This window comes from Embiotoca jacksoni, unplaced genomic scaffold, assembly GCF_022577435.1.
Source record: "Embiotoca jacksoni isolate LCO1_2020_lvr unplaced genomic scaffold, fEmbJac1.0.p SCAF_4, whole genome shotgun sequence".
Taxonomy (NCBI): Eukaryota; Metazoa; Chordata; class Actinopteri; family Embiotocidae; genus Embiotoca; species Embiotoca jacksoni.
Window position 1 is genome coordinate 2,092,518 of NW_027185392.1, and position 15,966 is coordinate 2,108,483.

General features: G+C 42.5%; 3 protein-coding genes across 3 annotated transcripts; all 3 read right to left on the reverse strand.

The window, feature by feature from the left end:
- Window positions 1–436: 436 nt before the first annotated feature.
- LOC138209379 (E3 ubiquitin-protein ligase TRIM21-like) lies at window positions 437–2,959 on the reverse strand. The gene has a single exon (XM_069167925.1). The coding sequence runs from the start codon at window positions 2,910–2,912 to the stop codon at window positions 1,269–1,271; it is 1,644 nt and encodes a 547-aa protein (XP_069024026.1). The 5' UTR covers window positions 2,913–2,959; the 3' UTR covers window positions 437–1,268.
- Window positions 2,960–7,386: 4,427 nt separating this feature from the next.
- LOC138208952 (E3 ubiquitin-protein ligase TRIM21-like) lies at window positions 7,387–9,221 on the reverse strand. The gene has a single exon (XM_069167213.1). The coding sequence runs from the start codon at window positions 9,172–9,174 to the stop codon at window positions 7,531–7,533; it is 1,644 nt and encodes a 547-aa protein (XP_069023314.1). The 5' UTR covers window positions 9,175–9,221; the 3' UTR covers window positions 7,387–7,530.
- Window positions 9,222–14,013: 4,792 nt separating this feature from the next.
- LOC138208776 (E3 ubiquitin-protein ligase TRIM39-like) lies at window positions 14,014–15,728 on the reverse strand. The gene has a single exon (XM_069166884.1). The coding sequence runs from the start codon at window positions 15,714–15,716 to the stop codon at window positions 14,073–14,075; it is 1,644 nt and encodes a 547-aa protein (XP_069022985.1). The 5' UTR covers window positions 15,717–15,728; the 3' UTR covers window positions 14,014–14,072.
- Between the last annotated feature and the right edge of the window lie 238 nt (window positions 15,729–15,966).

Sequence of the window (15,966 nt, forward strand, 5' to 3'; positions counted from 1 at the left end):
TAGTAGCATCCTCATGTTTGCTGCGTGTCACATGCTGTGAACAGTTAGTTGGGTTAATAGTTACGATTCTCCTTCTAAACCAAACTAATCTCATCAACACTGCTGGTCACGTAATTTGATGGGGGACAGAGTTAAGTGTAACACCAATCTGAAGGCAGACTGCTGGAAACTGCATTGACTCAATACCGCCCCCTTGTGTATAAATCAAGGTGGTTTCATTCCTGCAGGTTACTTTTTTTTAAAGAGTGCCGGTGCAGCTCTGTCTGTCAGGGTTTGTTTCCTCCTTCCTGTATCTCACTGAGTTTATTGCAGCTCACAGATCAGTTTTACAAAATGACTTCAAATAAACAAACTGATGGTTTAAGTTTGAACAAATCGTTGGATTTTAACAGTTTATTTCATCCACTGTCACAAATCTTCACATAAAAGTGACTGAAGCTGTCAGATAAATGTGGTGGAGTGGAAGGAGACAGTAGCTGAACATAGAAGTACTCAAGTAAAGTAAAAATGCCTCCAAATTTTACTTAAGTACTTCAATAAATGTACTGTTACTTTCCACCACAGACTCTTCTCGCGTTGTTCCTGGATGTAAACAGGAAGTTGAGGTGTTCATGTTGTTACCTCATGGCTGCTGTTCTGAAGCCCTCTGCTGAACACAGAGAGGAAATACACCAGGCTAAAAAGTTTTAAAATGAAACACTTTAAAAATCTCAATGTTATAATATTGATCATTATGAAAACAGTGGAGGCTGAAAACAGATATTATTTTCAGAATCTGATTTATTGGTCAAATTTAATAACACATACATCGTCTGTCAGTGTACCGACACTCATGATTGATTAATCTGCTGATTGTTTCCTCTATTAACTGATCAATAATATGACATGTAGCCCATGAACACCCCAACATGTTGATGTTTCATACCTGCCTCTCACTGCTGCAGTTATTACATCACATTATGTTACATTTGATTGTAAAATCTATTCATCAAAAAACAGAAAAACCTTCAACCTGCAGAGAAAATGTGTTTCCTGCTCAGACGTGTTGATGTTGTGACTCTGAAGCTTTCTGACACTCTGACAGAAACATTCCAGATCAGGACATCATGACTTTTAATGCTGCATCATCACATCAGACAGGAAACAGTGGGGACATACTGGACATCAGAGGAGACACATTTCCCTTAGCCTCAGTCCCACAGACCGGATCACAGAGAACCTTTTTAATAAGTACGTTCACTGATGGAGACGCTTCATCATGAAACAGATCAGGCAGTTTGATTGACAGGAGAGATGATCAGAGGTGCAGAGTTTTTACCACCTTGATTAAGACAGGGACCGAAGTATGGGAGGAGTTTGTCAGTGAAGGAGCAGCCAGTAAAGGAGTAGATAAGAGCTGCAGCATCGACATCATAAAAGGAGACCAGACCCTCCTCATAATCCACAAACACCCCCACCTTCTCAGGACCAGACCCAAGACTCAGACGGACTGGAGGACCAGCAAAAGCTTTGTATTCATTTCCATTTCTCAGACATATAGTCCAGAAACCTTTTTGAGGAGTCGGCATGATGTTTCCCTTCCTGTTGATCGACTCTCTGACCACTCCTAAATCCCATTTAGTCTTTCCTTTGACCTGAACCTCAAAAGAAAACCTGCCTGCAGAGAAACTCTGTTTTCCTAAAACACAAACACATTTAGAAAACCTCTCTGGGTTGTCTGGAAGATTCTTCCTCACATCACCATGGTTCACTTGTTTCCCGTCATCAGACAGGATGAGATCAGGATGTGCTGTATCAGGATCCAGAGTCACGTCCACTGCAGACTGCTGGAGTCTCTTCAGCTCGGCCTCAAACAGCAGTTTCCTCTTTTTCCTGAGCGTCTCCTCCAGCTGAACCACAGCTCTCACCACAGTCCCCTCATCTGATGGTGGACGGACGCTGACCTCTGTCCGGTCCTCGGTGGGTGGAGCAGCTGTCAGGGACGAGAAGTTTTGGAGGAGGTGGAGGTGGTCTGCAGAGCGTGAGAGCTGCTCCACCTCAGAGCTCCTCTTCATCAGCTCAAAGATTTCCTGCTGCAGATCTGTGATGAAACCTTCAGCCTGTTTCTCTACTGTTTCCTGCTTCTCTTGGATCTCCTCTATGAGCTCGTTCAGGCCTCTCTCAGCCGCCTCCTTCAGAGCAGTGAACACCTCAACACCTTCTGCTTTCTCTCTGTCTGCAGCAGCTTTACTTGTCTTCACAGACTCTTTGAGCTCCTCAATCTTCAGTCGTCTCTTCTGGATCATCTGCTGAATCTCAGCCTCTGTCTTCCCCAGCTCTGCCTTCTTTCCTTCATATTCTTCTCTCAGAGGAACCAACTCGTGTGTCTTGTGGTCTAAAACAGAGCAGAGCATGCAGACACATGTCTGGTCGGTCTGACAGAACAGCTCCAGAGGTTTATCGTGCTTCGTACACATCCTGCCTTCCAGGTTGTCCACAGGCTCCGTCAGCTGATGTCTTTTCAGGCCGGACGTTGTCAGATGAGGCTGCAGGTGAGTCTTACAGTAGGAGGTCAGACACACCAGGCAGGACTTGAGGGCCTTCAGTTTGGTTCCAGTGCAGACGTCACAGGGAACTTCTCCTTGTTTGGCAGCTTGTTGCTCTGAGCTGCTGCTGCTGGCTTTCTGTTGAGCTTCATGTCTAAACTGAGCAACCATCTCAGAGATGAACGTGTTGATGTTTAGTTCAGGTATTCTCTGGAACACCTTATTACACATGGGACACTGACACCTGTCGGTAACGGTCCAGTGTTGAGTGATGCAGTTTTTGCAGAAGTTGTGTCCACATGGTGTGCTGACTGGATCAGTGAACACATCCAGACAGATGGAGCACAGAAACTGATCCTCAGAGAGAAGACAGCTGGCAGCAGACATGTCTGCAGTCTGAGGACAAAAGTCAAAGAGGGAAAAACATCATTTTAAAAAGAGTTATAATGAAAAATATTCTTCTATTGTTTCTTCTGTTCTACAGCTGAACTTCACAGAGTTAATGTGACACGAGGAGTCGGTACGAAATGAAAGGAGTTGAACTTCCTGTTTGATTGAAGCTGTAAATTTTGTGTTGATGCTGGTTGTTGAAACAGTAAATCTGATCAGCTGTACTCACCAGTGTTGGACTCAGGTGTTGAGGAAGAACAGATGAAGTTTATTTTATCTTCAGATAGAAACACAGAGATTCGTCCCGACTGCAGCTCTGCCGTCTCTCTGACTAACTTTATCTTTCACTTTTTCACTTTAACGTGACCTGGAATCTGGTTGTTCCAGGTTGGCTTCGCCTCTCTGCTGGTTTTTGTCAGGGTGTGTGTCCTCATTCAGGTTCAGACATTATTTAAGTTGCGACACTGTTTCTAAAAAACTTTGGGATGCTGTGTAAAATGGAAATAAAATAAATGTGATGATTTACAAATCATATAAACTCATATAAATGAAAATAGACCAAAGACAATAAATCAACTGTTGAAACTGAGGAAGTTTATTGATTTTTGAATTTTATGGCAGTAACACATCTCAAACGAGTTGAAACAGGGTCAACAAAAGACTGGAAAAGTTGCATAAGGCAACAAAAAACAACTGGTGGAATATCTCACTACTAATTAGGTTAATTAGTAAATTAGGTTAACTGGCAACACACACACACACACACACACACACACACGGAGGTGGGGCTTTATCTGCGGCGGAAAATTAAATCCAGAAGCGCATGAAAAGCGATTGGAGTCGTACAGCCAGTGGAACCATCTGATCAATAAGCAGAGCGGAGACATGATTCCTAACCAGAGTTACCCTGTAGTAGTAGTATCCTCATGTTTGCTGTGTGTCACATGCTGTGAACAGTTAGTTGGGTTAATAGTTACGATTCTCCTTCTAAACCAAACTAACCTCATCAACACTGTTGGTCACGTAAACTGATGAGGAACAGAGTTAAGTGTAACACCAAGCTGAAAGCAGACTGCTGGAAGATACATTGACTCAATACCGCCCCCTAGTGTACAAATCAAAGTGGTTTCATTCCTAGAGATTACTGTTTTTTTTACAGAGTGACTGCGCAGCTCTGTCTTTCAGGGTTTGTTTCTTCCTTCCTGTATCTCACTGAGTTTATTGCAGCTCACAGATCAGTTTTACAAAATGACTTCAAATAAACAAACTGATGGTTTAAGTTTTAACAAATCGTTGGATTTTAACAGTTTATTTCGTCCATTGTGACAAATCTTCACGTGAAAAGTGATTGAAGCTGTAAGTTTTGTGTTGATGCTGGTTGTTGAAACAGTAAATCTGATCAGCTGTACTCACCAGTGTTGGACTCAGGTGTTGAGGAAGAACAGATGAAGTTTATTTTATCTTCAGAAAGAAAGAGAGATTCATCTCGACTGCAGCTCTGCCGTCTCTCTGACTAACTTTCACTTTAATGTGAAGGAGACCTTGAATCTAGTGTTTCCAGTTTGGCTCCGCCTCTCTGCTGCTGTTTGTCAGGGTGTGTTTCCTCATTCAGGTTCAGACATTATTAAAGTTACAACACTGTTTCCCAAAAAGTTGGGATGCTGTATAAAATGTAATAAAAATAAATATGATTTACAAATCACTCATTTAAAAGAAAATATACCAAAGACAACATAACTGTTGAAACTCAAAGTTCATTATTTTATGAAAAATATGTTCTTATTTTGTGTCTGATGGCAGGAAAACATCTAAGAAAAATTTTGAATAGGGTAAACAAAAGACTGGAAAAGTTGTGTAAAGCTAAAAAAAAAAAAAAAAAAAACCTGGTGGAACATCTCACTACTAATTAGATTACTTGGCAACAGATCAACAACATTATTGGGTGTAAAAAGAGCATTTCAGAGAGGCAGAGTCTCTCAGAAGTGAAGATGGGGAGAGGAAACTTTTCTGAAGTTTCAGATCATGACAGATGGTCGTGCTGGAAAAGACGTGAAAGAAATTTGTTTAAAAAAATTAATTGTTCATTGAAAAGAAGTCAACGTGAGTTTTCCAGTGAGACCTGGACGCAGCGTTTACACACAAAATGCTGATGATGGCTGAATTTTTAATAACATTCATAACGGACACTCAAATCTTGTTAACATCTATGACATCAAACATGATCCTCCTGAAGCATCAGACTGCACCCAGCCAATAGTTTCAACATGTCATTTATTGGATCAACATTCTTCATTAAAACACCCATCAACATGTACAATATTACAATATATACACATTATTTTTGTATGTACAGCAGGTGGAGACCAGCAGCCTTCAACGGGGACTAAAATCTGCAGCAGGAAGCCGTCAGTGTCCGAACATCTCCTGCGAGGCGTAGGTCATGTAGAGGAAGCCGTCCTCGTCCTGGTGATCTTTGTACACCTGCGCCATGGTGAGCGACATGCTGGCCAACCCGCTGTTGTTGATGAGCAGGTAGAAGGCCTGACTGGGCAGCAGAGCCATCCGGTTCCTGAGACACAAGACGAAGAGCTGCTTTAAATGAGTGTCGTTCTGCCGGCTGCACGTCGCCCGTTAGCTGCGTCACATGACACGCCGAGTCGGCACAAATCTCTAATGATCCGTCTGCTACCAGACTCCATTAAAATTCTAAGCATTTTAAGGAATTAAAACAAGAAACACTCTTGCATGTAAAACCCAGAATGCACTGCAAGAGGAAAATGAGCCGCTGCTCGCAGTTTTAAAAACTTTAACGTTTCTTTGTGTCAGATAATCGACTGAAGTCCCCACATTTATCTAAAGGTGACATTTTGTCACACCGTCAGTGCTTCGTCTGCTGGCTGTCGTTTCCAAGTTATTCCAGAGCTGCCACCAAAATGATGCAACACTTTCTACAAAAAAAAAAAAAAAAAGTCAACAATCCATCAGAAAGAAAAACTGTTCTATAAACAAAAGTTTCTCTTCTACTGCTGGTACTATGCACTTATTTTAGGTTTCCCCATCGGGCAGAAATTCTGGGTAGTATTCTTCAGGAGCCGGTACTAAAAACACCGACTACACAGAGGGAATCATTACAATCACAGCGTCATGAGACACCGAGCTGTTTATTTTAGTCACTGGACTACTTGATTAAAAGTGACCCGTGTGTCATGTTGAAGATGAGGTGACCACACACACACACACACACACACACACACGCAAGAAAAGCGATTGGAGTCGTTCAGACACTGGAACCATCTGATCAATAAACAGAGCAGAGACATGATTCCTAACCAGAGTTACCCTGTAGTAGTAGTATCCTCATGTTTGCTGTGTGTCACATGCTGTGAACAGTTCGTTGGGTTAATAGTTACGATTCTCCTTTTAAACCAAACTAACCTCATCAACACTGTTGGTCACGTAATCTGATGGAGGACAGAGTAAAGTGTAACACCAATCTGAAGGCAGATTGATGGAAGCTACATTGACTCAATACCGCCCCCTAGTGTATAAATCAAAGTGGTTTCATTCCCACAGATTACTTTTTTTAAAAGAGTGCCAGTGCAGCTCTGTCTTTCAGGGTTTGTTTCCTCCTTCCTGTATCTCACAGACTTTATTGCAGCTCACAGATCAGTTTTACAAAATGACTTCAAATAAACAAACTGATGGTTTAAGTTTTAACAAATCGTTGGATTTTAACAGTTTATTTCATCCACTGTGACAAATCTTCACGTGAAAAGTGACTGAAGCTGTCAGATAAATGTGGTGGAGTGGAAGGAGACAGTAGCTGAACATGGAAGTACACAAGTAAAGTTAAAATACCTCCAAATTGTACTTAAGTACTTCAATAAATGTACTGTTACTTTCCACCACAGACTCTTCTCGCGTTGTTTCTGGATGTAAACAGGAAGTTGAGGTGTTCACCTTGTTACCTCATGGCTGCTGTTCTGTTGCCCTGTGCTGGACACAGAGGGGAAATACACCAGGCTAAAAAGTTTTAAAATGAAACACTTTAAAAATCTCAAAGTTATAATATTGATCATTATAAAAACAGTGGAGGCTGAAAACAGATATTATTTTCAGAATCTGCTTTATTGGTCAAATTTAAAAACACATACATCGTCTGCCAGTGTACTGACACTCATGATTGATTAATCTGCTGATTGTTTCCTACATTAACTGATCAATAATATGACACGTAGCCCATAAAAACCCCAACATGTTGATGTTTCATACCTGCCTCTCACTGCTGCAGTTATTACATCACATTATGTTACATTTAATTGTAAAATCTCTTCATCAAAAAACAGAAAAACCTTCAACCGGCAGAGAAAATGTGTTTCCTGCTCAGACGTGTTGATGTTGTGACTCTGAAGCTTTCTGACACTCTGACAGAAACATTACTGCTCAGGACATCGTGACTTCTAATGCTGCATCATCACATCAGACAGGAAACAGTGGGGACATACTGGACATCAGAAGAGACACATTTCCCTCAGCCTCAGTCCCACAGACCGGATCACAGAGAACCTTTTTAATAAGTACGTTCACTGATGGAGACGCTTCATCATGAAACAGATCAGGCAGTTTGATTGACAGGAGAGATGATCAGAGGTGCAGAGTTTTTACCACCATCATTATTACAGGGACCGAAGTATGGGAGGAGTTTGTCAGTGAAGGAGCAGCCAGTAAAGGAGTAGATAAGAGCTGCAGCATCGACATCATAAAAGGAGACCAGACCCTCCTCATAATCCACAAACACCCCCACCTTCTCAGGACCAGACCCAAGACTCAGACGGACGGGAGGACGAGCATTAGCTTCGTATTCATTTCCATTTCTCAACCATATAGTCCAGAAACCTTTCTGAGGAGTCAGGGTGATCTTTCCCTTCCTGTTGATCGACTCTCTGACCACTCCTAAATCCCAGTCCGTCTTTCCTTTAACCTGAACCTCAAAGTAAAATCTGCCTGCAGAGAAACTCTGTTTTCCTAAAACAGACACACTTTTTGAAAACCTCTCTGGGTTGTCTGGAAGATTCTTCCTCACATCACCATGGTTCACTTGTTTCCTGTCATCAGACAGGATGAGTTTAGGATGTGCTGTATCAGGATCCAGAGTCACGTCCACTGCAGACTGCTGGAGTCTCTTCAGCTCGGCCTCAAACAGCAGTTTCCTCTTTTTCCTGAGCGTCTCCTCCAGCTGAACCACAGCTCTCACCACAGTCCCCTCATATGATGGTGGACGGACGCTGACCTCTGTCCGGTCCTCGGTGGGTGGAGCAGCTGTCAGGGACGAGAAGCTTTGGAGGAGGTGGAGGTGGTCTGCAGAGCGTGAGAGCTGCTCCACCTCAGAGCTCCTCTTCATCAACTCAGAGATTTCCTGCTGCAGATCTGTGATGAAACCTTCAGCCTGTTTCTCTACTGTTTCCTGCTTCTCTTGGATCTCCTCTATGAGCTCGTTCAGGCCTCTCTCAGCCGCCTCCTTCAGAGCAGTGAACACCTCAACACCTTCTGCTTTCTCTCTGTCTGCAGCAGCTTTACTCGTCTTCACCGACTCTTTGAGCTCCTCAATCTTCAGTCGTCTCTTCTGGATCATCTGCTGAATCTCAGCCTCTGTCTTCCCCAGCTCTGCCTTCTTTCCTTCATATTCTTCTCTCAGAGGAACCAACTCGTGTGTCTTGTGGTCTAAAACAGAGCAGAGCATGCAGACACACGTCTGGTCGGTCTGACAGAACAGCTCCAGAGGTTTATGGTGCTTCGTACACATCCTGCCTTCCAGGTTCTCCACAGGCTCCGTCAGCTGATGTCTTTTCAGGCTGGACGTTGTCAGATGAGGCTGCAGGTGAGTCTCACAGTAGGAGGTCAGACACACCAGGCAGGACTTGAGGGCCTTCAGTTTAGTTCCAGTGCAGACGTCACAGGGAACTTCTCCTGGTTTGGCAGCTTGTTGCTCTGAGCTGCTGCTGCTGGTTTTCTGTTGAGCTTCATGTCTGAACTGAGCAACCATCTCAGAGATGAACGTGTTGACTCTCAGCTGAGGTCTAGTGTTGAACTTCTCTTTACACATGGGACACTGACACCTGTCGGTAACGGTCCAGTGTTGAGTGATGCAGTTTTTGCAGAAGTTGTGTCCACATGGTGTGCTGACTGGATCAGTGAACACATCCAGACAGATGGAGCACAGAAACTGATCCTCAGAGAGAAGACAGCTGGCAGCAGACATGTCTGCAGTCTGAGGACAAAAGTCAAAGAGGGAAAAACATCATTTTAAAAAGAGTTATAAAAACAAATATTCTTGTATTGTTTCTTCTGTTCTACAGCTGAACTTCACAGAGTTAATGTGACACGAGGAGTCGGTACGAAATGAAAGGAGTTGAACTTCCTGTTTGATTGAAGCTGTAAGTTTTGTGTTGATGCTGGTTGTTGAAACAGTAAATCTGATCATCTGTACTCACCAGTGTTGGACTCAGGTGTTGAGGAAGAACAGATTCAGTTTATTTTATCTACAGAAAGAAACACAGAGATTCGTCTTGACTGCAGTTCTGCCGTCTCTCTGACTAACTTTAACTTTGACTGTAATCTGAACTTGAACCTTGTCCTTCCAACGTTGCGTCGCTTTTTATTGCTGCTGTTTGTCAGGGTGTGTTTCCTCATTCAGGTTCAGACATCAATATAGTTATAACCGAGTTTTCCAAAAAGTTAGAATGCTGTGTAAAATGGAAATAAAATAAATGTGATGATTTCCAAATCATATAAACATATATTTAGATGAAAATAGACCAAAGACAACATAACTGTTGAAACTCAAAGTTCATTGTTTTATGAAAAATATATTCTTATTTTGAGTTTGATGGCAGCAACACATCCAAAAAAAAATTGGAATAGGGTAAACAAAAGACTGGAAAAGTTGTGTAAAGCTAAAAAAAAAAAAAAAAAAAAAACACCTGGTGGAACAGCTCTGTCTTTCAGGGTTTGTTTCCTCCTTCCTGTGTCTCATTGAGTTTATTGCAGCTCACAGATCAGTTTTACAAAATGACTTCAAATAAACAAACTGATGGTTTAAGTTTTAACAAATGGTTGGATTTTAACATTTCGTCCATTGTGACAAATCTTCACGTGAAAAGTGATTGAAGCTGTAAGTTTTGTGTTGATGCTGGTTGTTGAAACAGTAAATCTGATCAGCTGTACTCACCAGTGTTGGACTCAGGTGTTGAGGAAGAACAGATGAAGTTTATTTTATCTTCAGAAAGAAAGAGAGATTCATCTCGACTGCAGCTCTGTCATCTCTCTGACTTACTTTATCTTTCACTTTTTCACTTTAATGTGACCTGGAATCTAGTTTTTCCAGTTTGGCTCCCCCTCTCTGCTGCTGTTTGTCAGGGTGTGTTTCCTCATTCAGGTTCAGACATTATTAAAGTTACAACACTGTTTCCCAAAAAGTTGGGATGCTGTATAAAATGTAATAAAAATAAATATGATTTACAAATCACTCATTTAAAAGAAAATATACCAAAGACAACATAACTGTTGAAACTCAAAGTTCATTGTTTTATGAAAAATATATTCTTATTTTGAGTTTGATGGCAGCAACACATCTAAAAAAAAATTTGAATAGGGTAAACAAAAGACTGAAAAAGTTGTGTAAAGCTAAAAAAAAAAAAAAAAAAAAAAAAAAAAAAACACTTGTTGGAACATCTCACTACTAATTAGATTTCCTGGCAACAGATCAGCAACATTATTGGGTATAAAAAGAGCATTTCAGAGAGGCAGAGTCTCTCAGAAGTGAAGATGGGGAGAGGAAACTTTTCTGAAGTTTCAGATCATGACAGATGGTCGTCCTGGAAAAGACATTAAATAAATTTGTTTAAAAAAATTTAATTGTTCATTGAAAAGAAGTCAATGTGAATTTTCCAGTCAGACCTGGATGAAGCATTTACACACAAAATGCTGATGATGGCTGAATTTTTAATAACATTCATAATGGAAACTCAAATCTTATTAACATCTATGACATCAAACATGATCCTCCTGAAGCATCAGACTGCACCCAGCCAATAGTTTCAACATGTCATTTATTGGATCAACATTCGTCATTAAAACGCCCATCAACATGTACAATATTACAATATATACACGTTATTTTTGTATGTACAGCAGGTGGAGACCAGCAGCCTTCAACGGGGACTAAAATCTGCAGCAGGACGCCGTCAGTGTCCGAACATCTCCTGCGAGGCGTAGGTCATGTAGAGGAAGCCGTCCTTGTCCTGGTGATCTTTGTACACCTGCACCATGGTGAGCGACATGCTGTTGTTGATGAGCAGGTAGAAGGCCTGACTGGGCAGCAGAGCCATCCGGTTCCTGAGACACAAGACGAAGAGCTGCTTTAAATGAGTGTCGTTCTGCCGGCTGCACGTCGCCCGTTAGCTGCGTCACATGACACGCCGAGTCGGCACAAATCTCTAATGAGCCGTCTGCGACCAGACTCCATTAAAATTCGAAGCATTTTAAGGAATTAAAACAAGAAATACTCTTGCATGTTAAACCCAGAATGCACTGCAAGAGGAAAATGAGCCGCTGCTCGCAGTTTTAAAAACTTTAACGCTCCTTTGTGTCAGATAATCGACTGAAGTCCCCACATTTATCTAAAGGTGACATTTTGTCACACCGTCAGTGCTTCGTCTGCTGGCTGTCGTTTCCAAGTTATTCCTGAGCTGCCACCAAAATGATGCAACACTTTCTACCAAAAAAATTAAATAAAAAAAAAGTCAACAAACCATCGGAAAGAAAAACTGTTTGACAAACAAAAGTTTATCTTCTACTGCTGGTACTATGCACTTATTTTAGGTTTCCCCATCGGGAAGAAATTCTGGGTAGTATTCTTCAGGAGCCGGTACTAAAAACACCGACTACACAGAGGGAATCATTACAATCACAGCGTCATGAGACACCGAGCTGTTTATTTTAGTCACTGGACTACTTGATTAAAAGCGACCCGTGTGTCATGTTGAAGATGAGGTGAACACACACACACACACACACACACGCGCGCACACACACACACACACACACACACACACGCAAGAAAAGCGTTTGGAGTCGTACAGACAGAGGAACCATCTGATCAATAAGCAGAGCGGAGACATGATTCCTAACCAGAGTTACCCTGTAGTAGTAGTATCCTCATGTTTGCTGTGTGTCACATGCTGTGAACAGTTAGTTGGGTTAATAGTTACGATTCTCCTTCTAAACCAAACTAACCTCATCAACACTGTTGGTCACATAAACTGATGGGGGACAGAGTTAAGTGTAACACCAATCTGAAGGCAGACTGCTGGAAACTACATTGACTCAATACCGTCCACTAGTGTACAAATCAAAGTAGTTTCATTCCCAGAGATTACTCCTTTAAAGAGTGCAGGTGCAGCTCTGTCTTTCAGGGTTTGTTTCCTCCTTCCTGTATCTCACTGAGTTTATTGCAGCTCACAGATCAGTTTTACAAAATGACTACAAATAAACAAACTGATGGTTTAAGTTTCAACAAATCGTTGGATTTTAACAGTTTATTTCATCCACTGCGACAAATCTTCACGTGAAAGGGACTGAAGGTTAGGTTAGGTAGTTACTTTATTAATCCCCGAGGGGAAATTTTTTCGCTACAGCAGCATACAGAAGCAATAGACAATAATATAATAATAGAAAAGCAATAAAATAGCAGTAAAAAATATAAAATGCACAGTATATACAGTATATACAGTACAGTATATATATATATATATTATATACAAACAACCAAGAAGCACAGTCAACAGTGTTATTGTTGTATGATGGATTTTGCCAGAGGTGAGTTATTGTACAGTCTTATTGCAGTCGGCAGGAATGATCTCCTGTATCTGTCCTTGTGACAGCGGAGCTGGAGGAATCTTTTGGAGAAAGTGCTCCGCTGTCCCTGCAGCAGGTGGTGGAGAGGGTGGTCAGGATTATCCAATATGGATAATAGTTTGTTCTGCGTCCTCCTCTCCACCACCTTTTCCAGGCTGTCCAGTTTGTAGCCGATGATGGAGCCGGCCTTCTTAACCAGTTTGTTAAGTCTGTTGGTGTCACCTGCTCCAACGCTGCTCCCCCAGCAGACCCCAGCGAAGTACAATGCACTGGCCACAACAGACTGGTAGAACATCTCCAACATCTTGCTGCACACATTGAAGGATCGAAGTTTCCTCAAGAAAAAGAGGCGACTCATCCCCTTCTTGTAGACAGCGTTGATGTTGGTCTTCCAGTTCAGTCTGTTGTTGAAGCTGTCAGATAAATGTGGTGGAGTGGAAGGAGACAGGAGCTGAACATGGAAGTACTCAAATAAAGTACAAATACCTCCAAATTGTACATGAGTACTTCAGTACGTGTACTCAGTTACTTTCCACCACAGACTCTTCTCATGTTGTTCCTGGATGTAAACAGGAAGTTGAGGTGTTCATGTTGTTACCTAATGGCTGCTGTTCTGATCCCCTCTACTGGACATACAGAGGAAATACACCAGGCTGCAAAGTTTTAAAAGAAAACACTTTAACAATCTCAGCATTTTAATATTGATCATTATAAAAACAGTGGAGGCTGAAAACAAATATTATTTTCAGAATCTGCTTTATTGGTCAAATTCAATAACACATACATCGTCAGTCAGTGTACTGACACTCATGATTGATTAATCTGCTGATTGTTTCCGACATTAACTGATCAATAATATGACATGTAGCCCATAAACACCCCAACATGTTGATGTTTCGTACCTGCCTCTCACTGCTGCAGTTATTACATCACATTATGTTACATTTGATTGTAAAATCTCATCAAAAAACAGAAAAACCTTCAACCTGCAGAGAAAATGTGATTCCTGCTCAGACGTGTTGATGTTGTGACTCTGAAGCTTTCTGACACTCTGACAGAAACATTCCAGCTCAAGACATCGTGACTTTTAATGTTGCATCATCACATCAGACAGGAAACAGTGGGGACATACTGGACATCAGAGGAGACACATTTCCCTCAGCCTCAGTCCCACAGACTGGATCACAGAGAACCTTTTTAATAAGTACGTTCACTGATGGAGACGCTTCATCATGAAACAGATCAGGCAGTTTGATTGACAGGAGAAATGATCAGAGGTGCAGAGTTTTTACCACCTTGATTAAGATGTGGACTGAAGTATGGGAGGAGTTTCTCAGTGAAGGAGCAGCCAGTAAAGGAGTAGAGAAGAGCTGCAGCATCGACATCATAAAAGGAGACCAGACCCTCCTTGTAATCCACAAACACCCCCACCTTCTCAGGACCAGACCCAAGACTCAGACGGACTGAAGGACCAGCACAAGCTCTGTATTCATTTCCATTTCTCAGACATATGGTCAAGAAACCTTTCTGAGGAGTCAGTTTGATGTTTTCCTTCCTGTTGATCGACTCTCTGACCACTCCTAAATCCCAGTCCGTCTTCCCTTTAACCTGAACCTCAAAGTAAAATCTGCCTGCAGAGAAACTCTGTTTTGTTAAAACAGAGACACAGAAAGAAAACCTCTCTGGGTTGTCTGGAAGATTCTTCCTCACATCACCATGGTTCACTTGTTTCCCGTCATCAGACAGGATGAGTTCAGGATGTGCTGTATCAGGATCCAGAGTCACGTCCACTGCAGACTGCTGGAGTCTCTTCAGCTCGGCCTCAAACAGCAGCTTCCTGTATTTCCTGAGCGTCTCCTCCAGCTGAACCACAGCTCTCACCACAGTCCCCTCATACGATGGTGGACGGACGCTGACCTCTGTCCGGTCCTCGGTGGGTGGAGCAGCTGTCAGGGACGAGAAGCTTTGGAGGAGGTGGAGGTGGTCTGCAGAGCGTGAGAGCTGCTCCACCTCAGAGCTCCTCTTCATCAGCTCAGAGATTTCCTGCTGCAGATCTGTGATGAAACCTTCAGCCTGTTTCTCTACTGTTTCCTGCTTCTCTTGGATCTCCTCTATGAGCTCGTTCAGGCCTCTCTCAGCCGCCTCCTTCAGAGCAGTGAACACCTCAACACCTTCTGCTTTCTCTCTGTCTGCAGCAGCTTTACTCGTCTTCACCGACTCTTTGAACTCCTCAATCTTCAGTCGTCTCTTCTGGATCATCTGCTGAATCTCAGCCTCTGTCTTCCCCAGTTCTGCCTTCTTTCCTTCAGATTCTTCTCTCAGAGGAACCAACTCGTGTGTCTTGTGATCTAAAACAGAGCAGAGCATGCAGACACATGTCTGGTCGGTCTGACAGAACAGCTCCAGAGGTTTATGGTGCTTCGTACACATCCTGCCTTCCAGGTTCTCCACAGGCTCCGTCAGCTGATGTCTTTTCAGGCTGAACGTTGTCAGATGAGGTTGCAGGTGAGTCTCACAGTAGGAGGTCAGACACACCAGGCAGGACTTGAGGGCCTTCAGTTTGGTTCCAGTGCAGACGTCACAGGGAACTTCTCCTGGTTTGGCAGCTTGTTGCTCTGAGCTGCTGCTGCTGGCTTTCTGTTGAGCTTCATGTCTGAACTGAGCAACCATCTCAGAGATGAACGTGTTGATGTTTAGTTCAGGTATTCTCTGAAACACCTTATTACACATGGGACACTGACACCTGTCGGTAACGGTCCAGTGTTCAGTGATGCAGTTTTTGCAGAAGTTGTGTCCACATGGTGTGCTGACTGGATCAGTGAACACATCCAGACAGATGGAGCACAGAAACTGATCCTCAGAGAGAAGACAGCTGGCAGCAGACATGTCTGCAGTCTGAGGACAAAAGTCAGAGGGAAAAACATCATTTTAAAAAGAGTTATGAAGACAAATATTCTTCTGTTGATTCTTCTGTTCTACAGCTGAACTTCACAGAGTTTATGTGACACGAGGAGTCGGTACGAAATCAAAGGAGTTGAACTTCCTGTTTGATTGAAGCTGTAAGTTTTGTGTTGATGCTGGTTTTTGAAACAGTAAATCTGATCAGCTGTACTCACCAGTGTTGGACTCAGGTGTT

Excerpts from the sequence above, each read along its gene's own strand:
- LOC138208952 (XM_069167213.1), bottom strand. The coding sequence starts at position 9,174 with ATGTCTGCTGCCAGCTGTCTTCTCTCTGAGGATCAGTTTCTGTGCTCC.
- LOC138208776 (XM_069166884.1), bottom strand. The coding sequence starts at position 15,716 with ATGTCTGCTGCCAGCTGTCTTCTCTCTGAGGATCAGTTTCTGTGCTCC.
- LOC138209379 (XM_069167925.1), bottom strand. The coding sequence starts at position 2,912 with ATGTCTGCTGCCAGCTGTCTTCTCTCTGAGGATCAGTTTCTGTGCTCC.